Source organism: Gossypium raimondii, chromosome 12, assembly GCF_025698545.1.
Source record: "Gossypium raimondii isolate GPD5lz chromosome 12, ASM2569854v1, whole genome shotgun sequence".
NCBI lineage: Eukaryota > Viridiplantae > Streptophyta > Magnoliopsida > Malvales > Malvaceae > Gossypium > Gossypium raimondii.
This window is the reverse complement of record NC_068576.1, coordinates 18,268,642-18,281,354: the sequence shown is the minus strand read 5'-3', so window position 1 is coordinate 18,281,354 and position 12,713 is coordinate 18,268,642. Positions and strand designations below refer to the sequence as shown.

Below are 12,713 nucleotides of genomic sequence, written 5' to 3'. Positions count from 1 at the left end.
TTTGGAAGGAGAGTATTCTTCTCCAATTGGGGTGCTTGGATATTGACTATGCCATAAGGAAATTTGAGCCACATATTACTAAAACTAGCACTCAGGTTGATCTTACTCTATATGAAAAATGGGAGTGATCTAATCGCTTAAGTATCATGTGCATAAAGAGTAAGGCTCCGATGTTCGTGGCTCAATTAAGCATTATGAGAATGTCCAAAAGTTATTAACGACTATTGAAAAATAGTTCAAAAATTCTCAAAAGTCATTAACCAACAATCTAATCATGAAGTTAACGTCAATGAAGCTCACTACCGTGAAAGGTGTACATGATCACATCAACAAGATGAGAGGTTTAGTAGCTCAACTAAAACCACTTAAGGTTGAAATGTCTAAATCTTTCCTAGTGAACTTTATATTTAACACTCTTCCACCTTAGTATAGGTTATTTAAGATCACCTATAACACATATAAGGATAAGTGGTCTATCGATGAGCTTTTGACCATGTGTGATCAAGAAGAAATTAGACTCATACTAGTGATGGGAGAGAGTGCGCTGACGTTTATTCAAGGAAAGAAGATGATTCAAGTCAAGAAAAAGGAGAAGGCTAAAATGCAACCCCAAACTGACATAAAGAAAGAGTTCAAGTGTTTTTTCTATAAAAAGAAGGGACACTTAAAGAAGGATAGTGTCAAGTTTAAGAGTTGGCTTCAAAAGAAAGGTAAATCAACTCATTTGTTTGCTTTGAGTCAAATATGGTTGTAGTTAGTTATAACACATGGTGGATTGATTCTAGTTCTACAATCCATATCTCGAACTCCTTATAGGGATTAAGAAACTTGAAGGAATCAGTGTGAGCTGAGCGATACATCTATTCAAGAAATAAGATGAAGTCACATGTGGAAGCAATTAGAACATGCGAATTAGTGCTTAGGAGTGGTTTTGTTTTAATTTTAGAACAAACTTTTTATATTCCTAGTTTTTCCAGGAATTTAATTTCTATTTCAAGACTTGCACCCTTTGGGTATTATTTTAGTTTTTCAAACACTAGTTTCAGTTTATTTTATAAATCTGAACTTGTTGCAAATGATGTTTTATCTGGTGGTCTTGTTTCTTTTAATTTGCAAAATATTGCCACTTATAATGTTATGCATGTTCAAACTAGAACTAAACATTGTGTTATAAATGAAGATTTCTATATTTTATGACACCGGAGATTAGGAAACATCTCTATTGAAAAGATTAAGAGATAAGTAAATGATGGGGTACTCAGTCCTTTAGATTTTACTGATTTCAACACTTGTATAGATTGTGTTAAGGGAAAGTAAACTAACAAGTTAAAGAAAGGTGTCAAGAGGAGTTCAACCATATTGGAAATCATCCATTATGATATATGTTATCCAGATATGGATGTGCAAGGTCAAAAATACTTCATCACTTTCATAAACGATTACTCATGATACATTTACCTTTACATGTTTCATCACAAGAGCAAATCATTAGAAGCCTTTAAAGTTTTCAAGGTTGAAGTAGAGAAACAATGCGGTAAGAAAATCAACACTATGAGAGGTGGTGAGTATTATGGTAGACACACTGGGGATGGACAAGCACCTGGTCCATTTGCAAAATTTCTTCAGTATAACGATATAATTGACCAATACATCATGCCAAGCTCACCTGATTAGAATTGTGTTGCAGAAAGAAGAAACCGAACTTTAATGGACATGGTGTAAAGTATGCTTAGTAGCTCTAAATTCCCTAAGTTCGTATAGGTAGAAGCTCTCAAAACGACTGTATATATATTGAACCGAGTTCCAACCAAGGCTTTCCAAAAGATAACTTTTGAGTTGTTTAAAGGTTGGAAACCAAGTTTGCGACATATACGCGTATGGGGATGCCTATCTAAAATAAAAGTTTATAACCCATAAAAAAAAGAAAATGAACCTAAGGAGCATTAGTGGGTATTTCATTGGATATGTTGAAAGGTCCAAAGGATACAGATTCTATTGTCCATCTCATAGCACTAGAATTGTGCAATCAAAAAATGCAAAATTTCTTGAGAATGATTCAATCAGTAAGAACAATCTGTCTCGGGACACGATTCCCGTAGGTCAACCTTCCACCTCAAGTGGGAGATCGTTTATCATACATAACACCTCTCAAGCTAAACTGGGTGTTGAAAAACCAACCAATGAAAATCCACAAGTTGCTGAAAACACTCCAATAGATCAAGTTGTTCAAGAAAATCTGAAAATTATTGAACAACCAGTTTAACAACATGATCCACAAGGAAATATTGGTTCAACATTAAGGAGATCTACTAGAGAAAGGAAATCATAAATTTCTAATGACTATATTGTGTATCTGTAAGAGTTTGACTATAATATTGGAGCTAAGAATTATCCTGATTCAATTTCACAAGCTATGAGTTTTAAAGAGTCAAAATTGTGGTACAATGCTATGAAAGAATAGATGAATTCCATGAAAATTAATGATGTTTTGGATCTTATGTCGTTGCTTGAAAGAGTAAAAAACATTGGATGTAAATAGGCCTTCAAAGCCAAAAGAGACTTAATGGACAAAATAGAAAGATATAAAGCTAGACTCATTGCAAAAGGTTTCACTCAGTGAGAAGGGATCAATTATACTGAGACTTTTAGTCCTGTATCTAAGAAAGATTCATTATGCATTATGTTAGCATTAGTAACTCATTTTGACCTTGAGTTGCAACAAATGGATATGAAAACCACCTTTCTTAATGGTGACCTAGAGGAAGAGGTATACATGAAATAACCTGAAGGATTCTCTTCCAATGATGGTCAACACTTGGTATGCAAGCTAAAAAAGTTCATATATGGATTGAATCAAGCCTCCCGACAGTGGTATTTAGAATTCCATGAAATTATCTCTTCGTTTGGTTTTGCTGAGAATATCATGGATCAATGTATATACCAGAAGGTTAGTTGGAGTAAAATATGTTTCCTTATTCTATATGTGGATGACATTTTACTTACAACAAATGCTAGGGGTATGCTACATGAGGTGAAACAATTTCTTTCTAAAAATTTTGATATGGAAGATATGGGTGATGCGTCTTATGTCATTGGCATTAAGATTTATCGTGATAGACATAGTAGTATCTTATATCTATCTCAAGAAACCTATATCAACAAAATTTTAGAAAGATTTCGGATGAAAGATTGTTCACTAAGTGTTGTTCCTATCGTGAAGGGTGATACGTTCAATTTGAACTAGTGCCCGAAGAATAAATTTGAGAGGGAGCAAATGAAATACATTTCATATGTTCTATTGTTGGAAGTTTGATGTATGCTCAAGTCTGCACATGACCTGACATTGCATTTGCAATTGGAATGTTGGGAAGATATCAGAGTAATTTAGGTATTGACCATTGGAGAGCTGTGAAAAAAGTTTTGAGATATCTTAAAGGGACAAAGGACTACATGCTTACGCACAAACGATCATATTATTACAAGAGACAAAGTTTTGAGATATCTCAATTGAGATGTGTTATGTATGATAACAAATCGACGTTAAAGATTATATCTTTCGAATTTATTACATATTATTACATATTATTACATTCTCTTCCGGGAGTGGTTAGGTTTCGTGATTAAAAACTTTTGTTCAATCATAAGTAAATTTTTTTTCATGATATTGCTACCGTAGGAGCACATTTAAGTCATGAAAAGTTGAATAAGTTCTCTTTTGCAAGGTTTTCATCAGTAATATTTTTCCACGTAATTTTTAATTGAGAACTTATTCTGAATACTATAGAGTTATACTCACAGTTTTAAAAAAACTTGCAACTTCAGGAGCATCCAACCATAACAAGCTTTAGATAGGTTTACCATATTCTATTGCTCATAAGTAGATCTTTCATAGTCAAATATTTAGCTTTCAACCCCTTAACGAGGATGGTGACAAAAGAATATCACAAAGATAGTCATGACCAATTCAATTTATAACAAAAGTAATAAATATAAATCAATAACCCAATCCTCTTTTAATTTATATGAAATACAATCTTTTCTTCATTCACAATCCCAATATGATATCCATTATAATGGATATCTTTTAAAACTAATCGCTAATCATCACAAATTTTGTGCTTTTTAGATATTGATATATTAGCTCTTCTAGAGCTTTCAACTAATTTTGTATTATCAAATATTGTAATAATATTTTTTGTTTCAGATCATATAAGATAAATATTTTCTATATGTAATGATAGAATTCATTACTACATTCTCATATCTTTCCTCAAAAAATTACCAAAAACAAAATATTTGGGTATACGCCACATATGTGGTCAATGATCTTTCATATCACATTGATAACATAGGTTATATTTACCCTTTGAAGGGTTATCTTGAGAACTCTCACTCTTCCCTTATTTATTACTATGTTCCCACTTTTAGTGGTACATGATTATATCTTTTATTCTCTTTATGTTTGCATTCACTTCAATGAATGCAACAAAACTGGTAGGATAGATTTCTAAACACCTCCATTGATTCTTTATTTCATAATCACCATCACAAAACATGCGTGGATTTCAAATCAAAATCTATCTATTCATGTTGTTATGATTAGTCTCCAATTATAATAAACATGATATAATAAATCATAGTAAAATATACGAGATTCTTTAACAACTTTGTTTTTGTAATAACATTTATAACCTAATAGTAAAAAAATCATTTAATAAACAAAATCAAATTTTTCATGTACGATGCTTGAAAGTTATCCAATACACATTATACCAAATTTCAATACCACATATATGTTATAAAATCTTATACTCTAATCAAATATTTATAAATTCAATTTAAAAGATATAATACAATAATTTCAAGCATATTTAATAACAATAATTTAATCATAAAAAATTTAATCGTCAAATATCATACATACTATAATTAATAAAAGAATATTAGTTTAAAAGAAACCTTAAAGTAATAATATCTTTCATAAAATAATTTAACAAAAATCAATCAACAAAGGAGAAAAACATACCACGTAAGGATTACATAAATTTCTTTGCATAATGATTACTCATAATGCGTAAGCTTCAATTGAAGACTGAAATAAAAGTAGCTCTAGAAGGCAATCGACAACAGTTTGAGTAGCAAATTTGAGTGACCAGCTATTGCATTGGTTGTTGCTTGAAGGGGGTAAGGCTTGGTGAAAGGGAAAAATTTTGTGACTTATGGAGAAAAACAATTAAAAGAGAATTGTGTTGATAATGTGTTATAAAAAAAAAGAATAGAGAATAAAGAACAAAGAGAATGAGAGGGCAAAAAAGAGAGCATATTTTATTGATCAATCGAGATATTTACAAAGCTTCTCTAAAGTCTCTAATTATAGGCATAATATGTATAAATGAAGTAGAGATCTACTTCTAATGACTATTAGAATTTAAAGAACATAAAAACTTGTCTTGATCTTGATAGACATTCACTTAATAAAATATTCATAACATAACATAAATTAATAATTTTAATATTTTAATATTTTAATATTTTAAAAGTCTTAAAGAGCCATAATTTCATTTTAGGGGCCAGTTTCGCCGCTGCCTAAACATGTTGATTTCCCTTTAATTTGAATCATTATAACAAAGTATGATACATGCCATGAATTGAGACACGATATTTTTTTCGAAAGTTGCTTAAATTGATAAGTTATACAATCAAGCATAATAAACATACAACGTAAAACAATAATGAAAATATATAAACGTGTGAAAATATAAATTTTATGAGTGTTGATTTTCTAGTAAATACAAAATAAGTTTCTAATTTTATCCAAATTTGTAGCTTAATGAGAATGCATATACGGCAGTAGTTGCCTCTGACAATCAAATTCTGCCCATACATTACTTGAACATAACTTTGATAGTAGGTATTGATTTATTTAGGATTAAAGTGTAATTGTCCTAACATGTATAATTTCTTCATGAGTCAACGTCAAAGGCAGCGCACTGAGCACAGATGTATAAAATATTTCGTCTATAAACACGTGGAAGTTTATTTGTTTAGTTACTATTTTTTTGAGTAGAAAAATAAAATAGGGTTTTATTTCTATCATCAGCAAGACAGTAGTTGTGAGTTGAGAATTCTGGCTTCAGATTGAGCTAAGTACAGTGGTTGAGCAAAGATGTCGGGATATATTAAGGCTGTAAGCTTTTACATGGTGTTTGTAATGAATTGGTGTAAGCCTGCAGTTTCATTTTCAGTAGTTGACTCTCTTCCAGGATTTACTGCTCCACTACCCTTCAAACTTGAAACTGGGTAACCTCCCTTCTGCTAAAAGCTAATATCTATTAGTATATAGAGAGAGTATGTACTCCATTGTTAACTAATCCGATTGACTAGTCATAACGGGTCAGGTAATTGAATGTCTCAGACACACAGAGGTGGATGATTTGGAGTTTTTCTACTATTTTATTGAATCAGAAAGGAACCCAGCAAAGGATCCTCTACTGCTTTGGCTCACTGGAGGCCCTGGCTGCTCTAGTCTTTCTGGGTTTTTCCTTGAAATAGGTGATCTGATTGGTTATATCCACTTTGTCAAGGAATCATGTCTTAATTACAAGCTCATTTCCAGCCTGTAAATCCATTTAGGACCCCTGCGTTTTAACATGGTGGAGTACAATGGCAGCTTACCAACTTTTTTCCTGAACCAATATGCATGGGCAAAGGTGAAATCATTTACGACTAATTGAGTTGTGCCAAGCCTCTTATTTCCCTTTACTGATATTTGATATTCGTGAAAATCCTTGATAACTTTCTAGGTTTCAAGTATAATCTTCCTAGATGCTCCTGTTGGTACTGGATTCTCTTATTCAAGGACCGCCCAAGGTTTCAAGACTGGGGATATGAAACATGCTATTAGTTATTATAATTTTCTAAGGAAGGTTTAGACAAATCTCTACTGCTAATATTGCTTGTACTTAAATATACCATATGTTGTTATAAGGTTTAGACAACTCCTTTTGTAACCTGGAGTAGTGTTTTCTGTTCAGTGGTTGTTAGAACAATGGCAGCAGCAAAACAAACAAATGAAGCACCAAGAGCATAAGCTCTCGAATGGAAAACTCAAGAGCAGAAAAATTTGTAACCGAATGGAATACATTAACTTGTCATTTCATTTGAAAATATATGGGTTACAAAATTAGAATGTCAGTTACCTAAACTTGTAACTGCCCCCACTAAATTTGGCAAGTTGCCAGCTAAAAAATGCAAGCAAAAAGCTGAAACATATCAGCTATTACATCCATCATTTTTCAAATCCTACTAACTATGATATCAAGTTACATATCAACTTGTTTCATTTACAAAAAGATTACAAAATAACAAAACAAAACAAAAGAGCTGCTTCTGGTCCTGCTCGAATGCTGCTCTGCTATGTCGGTCAGCATCATGGTTGACTGTTGCATTGCAGTCCATGCTCAACACTCCTCCTTGGACTGTAGGCAACAAACACCAATCAAATCTCTAAGAAATTCAAATCTCATAGTACCAAGAGGCTTTGTCAAAATGTCAGCCAATTGGTCTTGTGAGCTACAATGTGAAAGACTTACATCCTTTGATTGCACTGCCTCTCGAACAAAGTACAATTTAAGCTTAAAATGTTTTGTTTTACCATGAAAAACAGGATTTTTGGAGATAGCTATTGCTGACTGATTGTCAACCATAATTTCAGTAGGTTCAAGTTGTTCCTCATTCAAATCACATAATAATTTCCTAAGCCAAATTGCTTGGCTTACTGGTCCAGCTGCTGCTATGTACTCTGCTTCAGCAGTTGATTGAGCAACTGTTTGTTGCTTTTTAGAGCTCCAACAGAAAGCTCCCGAACCAAAAGTAAAAAGGTAGCCTGAGGTACTCCTCATGTCATCAATCGAACCTCTCTGGTCACTGTCTGGGTAACCAGTTAATGTTAGCTCACTCCCTGACTTGAAAAACACACCAAACTTCAAGGTTCCTTTGACATACCTGAGTATTCTCTGCCTTTAAATGTGATGTATTACAGCTATGCATGAAACGAGATAACAAATTGTCTGAATGCATAAGATCAGGTCTTGTTGCTATTAAGTAAAGCAAACATCCAATTAGACTTCTATACTCCCTTTCATCCACATTCTCTTCATTTCCAAAACTGCTCAATTTCTGTCCTATAACCAAAGGTGTACTCACTGGCTTACAGTTTTCCATGTGGAATTTAGTGAGTAACTTCAAGGTAAATGCATGTTGACTGATGAAAATGCCTTGATCAATTTGACTCACTTCCATACCAAGGAAATAACTCATAATTCCCAAGTCTATCATATCAAACATGACTTGTATCTTCTCTTTGAACTCTTGAATCAGTTCAATCTTGCTTCTAGTCACTAGTAGATCATCCACATATATTGACACAACCAATAGTGTTTCATCTTTGGATCTTTTCACAAACAGAGCTGGCTCACTCAAACTCTTCTCAAAATTGAGTTTGGACAGGCATTCATCAATTCTGTCATACCAGGCTCGAGGAGCCTGTTTCAATCCATAAAGTGCCTTCTTTAGCCTATAAACCTTGTCTTCCTTTCCTAGAACTTTAAATGCATCAGGCTGTTTAACACAAAATTTCCTCTTTAAGGAAGCCATTCAGAAAGGCTGACTTGACATCAAGTTGGTGAACCTTCCACTATTTTTGTGCAGCCAAGGCAAACAGGAGCTTTATAGTGTCCAGCCTTGCTACTGGAGCAAATGTTTCCTCAAAGTCAATGCCAAACTGTTGGCTATACGCTTTCACCACAAATCTTGCTTTGTGCTTGTTTAGAGAGCCATCTGCATTAAACTTGGCCTTATAAACCCACTTGACACCAATGACTTTCTTCTGTTCAGGTCTGTTCACTAGATCCCAAGTGTCATTCTTGTGAATCATGTCTATCTCAGCCTCCGTAGCTTTCATCCAACTCTTGCTTCTAACAGCTTCTTCATAACTTAAGGGTTCAACAATAGCTACATTGCATCTCTGGTAAATATCAATAATGGACCTGGTCCCTTTCACAGGAGCATCATCAACATTGGCATTACTAACTTCATTCTCTGCCAATTCCAGGTTGCTGTCAACTTGCTCTTCCTCAAACTGACTTGTGTTAGAGCCATCAAGACTCCAAAACCTTGCTTCATTGAATTTGACATCCCTACTAACTAGGATCTTCTTGGTTGAGGGATCAAATATCCTATAGCCCTTCTACAGCCACTGTAACCAACAAATATGCCTGGTACAGACCTCTTCTCTAGTTTGGTTCTCCTTTTTGCTGGTACAAGAACATAACACATGCAACCAAACACTTTTAAGTGAGAAACAATAGGTTTTAGGTCATACCATGCTTCAAAAGGGGTCTTGTCTTGTACATCATGTGTTGGAAGTCTATTCAGCAAATATACTGAGGTGTTGGCACCTTCAGCCCAAAAAATGCCTGGGAGTCTGCTTTGAAACAACAGACACCTGGTCATGTTCATTACTGTTCTGTTCTTCCTCTCACTCACTCTATTTTGCTGAGGTGTGTACACTGTGGTCAGTTGATGATGGATCTCAGCCTGCTCACATAGCTTTTGAAATCTTTCAGACAAGTATTCAGAACCATTGCCTGTCCTTAAGGCCTTAATCTTACAGCCTGTTTGATTTTTTGCCCAAGCCTTAAACTTTGCAAACATTTCAAACACTTCTGACTTCTGTTTCATAAAATAGACCCAACAAAATCTGGTCAGATCATCAATAAACAATATAAAATACTTACTGCCATTCAATGAAGGGGTCTTCATTGGTCCACAGATATCTGAGTGCACCAGCTCAAGTCTGTCTCGAGCCCTCCATGCTTGGTTACCTGGAAAAGGCAATCTTGCCTGTTTACCAAGCTGGCACACCTCACAAACTGATTCACATGCATCAACCTTAACAATGTCCTCTGTCATGCTCATTTTATGCAACAGATCGAGTGACCTGAGATTAACATGGCCAAACCTCTTGTGCCAAAGATCAGTATTGTCAACTGAGCTTGTATAGGAACTTTTCTCAAGCTGACTCACATCTAGCATGAAACATTTGTCTCCCATAGGTGCTGAGACAATCTCCCTACCATGAGCATCACTTATAACACAGAAATCATTCTTGAAACTAGTGAATAGCCTTTCTTGACTAACTGGCCTACACTAAGTAAATTTTGGTCTATTTCTGGCACATTGAGAACATCAGAAATGACTTTGTTACTTGAACTAGTGTAGATCACAACATCACCTCTGCCCTTAGCTTCAATCAGATTTCCATTGCCTATCCTGACCTTCGAGACATAGCTCCTGTCAAGATCCTTAAACAGGCTCTCATCTGCAGCCATATGGTGTGAGCAACCACTGTCCACAAGCCATCTACACTTGTTGTTGACTGCAAAGCATGAGGCAGTGAATACATGCTCCTCCTTAGCTTGTATATCCTCAGCAGTCTTGGCTTGACTTGGTTGAGCTTATGTCTTCTCATGGTTTCTACAAATCTTCTCATGATGGCAATACTGCTTACAGTTCTTACACTGGATATCTGGTCTGTTCCAGTAAAATTTCTCCAAGTGATTGGTCTTTTTGCAGTGAATACATGGTGGAAACCTCATTCTGCCTGTTTCTCTATTTTCTTCTTTCTTTGCTTTGTCCCTTCTTTCAAACCAAGGTTTCTTAGCTCTCTGATTTGAGCTAGAACCTTCTCTGGCTTTTGCTTGAAAAGCTCTTTCAAGATTCTCCTCCTGTCTGCTAGCCCTCCTTTGCTCGAGTGCATAGAGAGAATTATCCAATTCAGACAAGGAAATGGTTGTGAGGTCCCTCGAGTCCTCTAGTGAGGAGATTTTTTATTCAAATCTCTCTGAAAGAGTGGTGATCACCTTCTCAACCACTCTGCTATCACTGAAATCCTCTCCTAGGAGTCTTATGTTATTGACAGTAGCCATGATTATATCAGAATACTGTTTAATAGTTTTTGACTCCTTCATTTTTAGATTTTCAAACTCCCTTCTCAGGTTTATGACTTGTTGATGTCTGGTCTTGTCTAATCCCATGAACTCCTCTTTCAGCCTGTCCCATGCTTGCTTAGGAGAGTCACAGGCCATGATTCGAGTAAAAATCACATCGGACACACCATTTTGTAGACAGGCCATGGCTTTGTGCTTCTTGGCTCGTTCCTCACCATGTTGCCTGATCTGAGCAATGGTAGGATTTTCTCTTAGTGGAGGTGGCTCGACATCACTTTCAACTGCACTCCATAGGTCAAGTGCTTGGAGATAAGTCTTCATCTTGACTACCCAAATGTGGTAGTTATCTCCAGCAAAAACTGGTGGTGATGGAGGAGCAAAACTCATGCTGCTGAAACTGAATTTACAAACACAATTCTGAGTTTGTTTAAAGACTGAAACTTAAACAACAGAGGTCCTCAATTATAGGAGGCACTGATTACCATTTGTTAGAACAATGGCAGCAACAAAACAAACAAATGAAGCACCAAGAGCATAAGCTCTCGAATAGCAAGCAGAAAAGAAAAGAAAAACAAAAGAAAACTCAAGAGCAGAAAAATTTGTAACCGAATGGAATACATTAACTTTTCATTTCATTTGGAAATATATGAGTTATAAAATTAGAATGTCAGTTACCTAAACTTGTAACTGCCCCCACTAAATTTGGCAAGTTGCCAACTAAAAAATGCAAGCAAAAAGCTGAAACATATCAGCTATTACATCCATCATTTTTCAAATCCTACTAACTATGATATCAAGTTACACATCAACTTGTTTCATTTACAAAAAGATTACAAAATAAAAAAACAAAACAAAAGAGCTGCTTCTGGTCCTGCTCGATTGCTGGTTTGCTATGTTGGTCAGCATCATGGTTGACTGTTGCATTACAGTCCATGCTCAACAGTGGTTGCAGAGTCATCCAAAGTATGACTCGAATCCACTTTACGTTGCTGGAGACTCCTACTCGGGAATGATTGTACCTATAATTACTTAAGCAATTTCAGATGGTAGCTAGCTACATCCTCATCCTCATAAGACTTGTATTTTTATATGTTGTTAATCAATGGAGCAATAACCATGTTATTCATCTTGGTTCAGATATTGAACCAAACCAGTATTGAATCTCAAAGTACTCCACCATCAAATTCTTGATGAGAATACCAATTTGTTGTGCTTCAAAAATTTCTTTATACGATATGGGGTTTTAGATTCCGAAATGCTACAACTTTTCTAGCAATTATTGCAGTTTATTGCTTGGCAATCCATTCACAGATGCAAAATTTGACGGAAACTCAAAGATTATATATTATAATCAAATGGCGCTCATCTCTGATGAACTCTACGAGGTTATTGAACAGAAACTCCTCTTTCTATTCCCTTAAATCTAAATAATTCTTCAAGGACACCAAATATATGTATGTTCCTAAGAATTTTTGGATTTTGCAGTCGGCTAAAAGCAATTGTAAACAAGAATACATAGACGTAGAAATCAGCAACAGAATGTGTGCAAAGGATCTCCAGACCATCTCAGTGGTAGAAAAGAAAATGAACCTGTTTCTTATAGGCATATTTTTTTAATTCATGAAAACTTTGTCTTTTTGTTCACTAGACAAGATTAATAACAGTTTTGGCATTTGCTTTTCTAATGCACTGCACATATAAACT

The 12,713-nt window shown here is 34.9% G+C and overlaps 1 protein-coding gene across 1 annotated transcript; it reads left to right on the top strand.

Annotated features, from left to right (window-relative positions):
* Positions 1–6,087: 6,087 nt before the first annotated feature.
* On the top strand, positions 6,088–6,967 carry LOC105763459 (serine carboxypeptidase-like 2). The gene is made up of 4 exons (XM_052625834.1): positions 6,088–6,300; positions 6,416–6,552; positions 6,634–6,710; positions 6,804–6,967. Exons 1-4 carry the CDS (start codon positions 6,167–6,169, stop codon positions 6,930–6,932), a joined length of 477 nt encoding a protein of 158 aa, XP_052481794.1. The 5' UTR covers positions 6,088–6,166; the 3' UTR covers positions 6,933–6,967.
* The last annotated feature ends 5,746 nt before the right edge of the window (positions 6,968–12,713 follow it).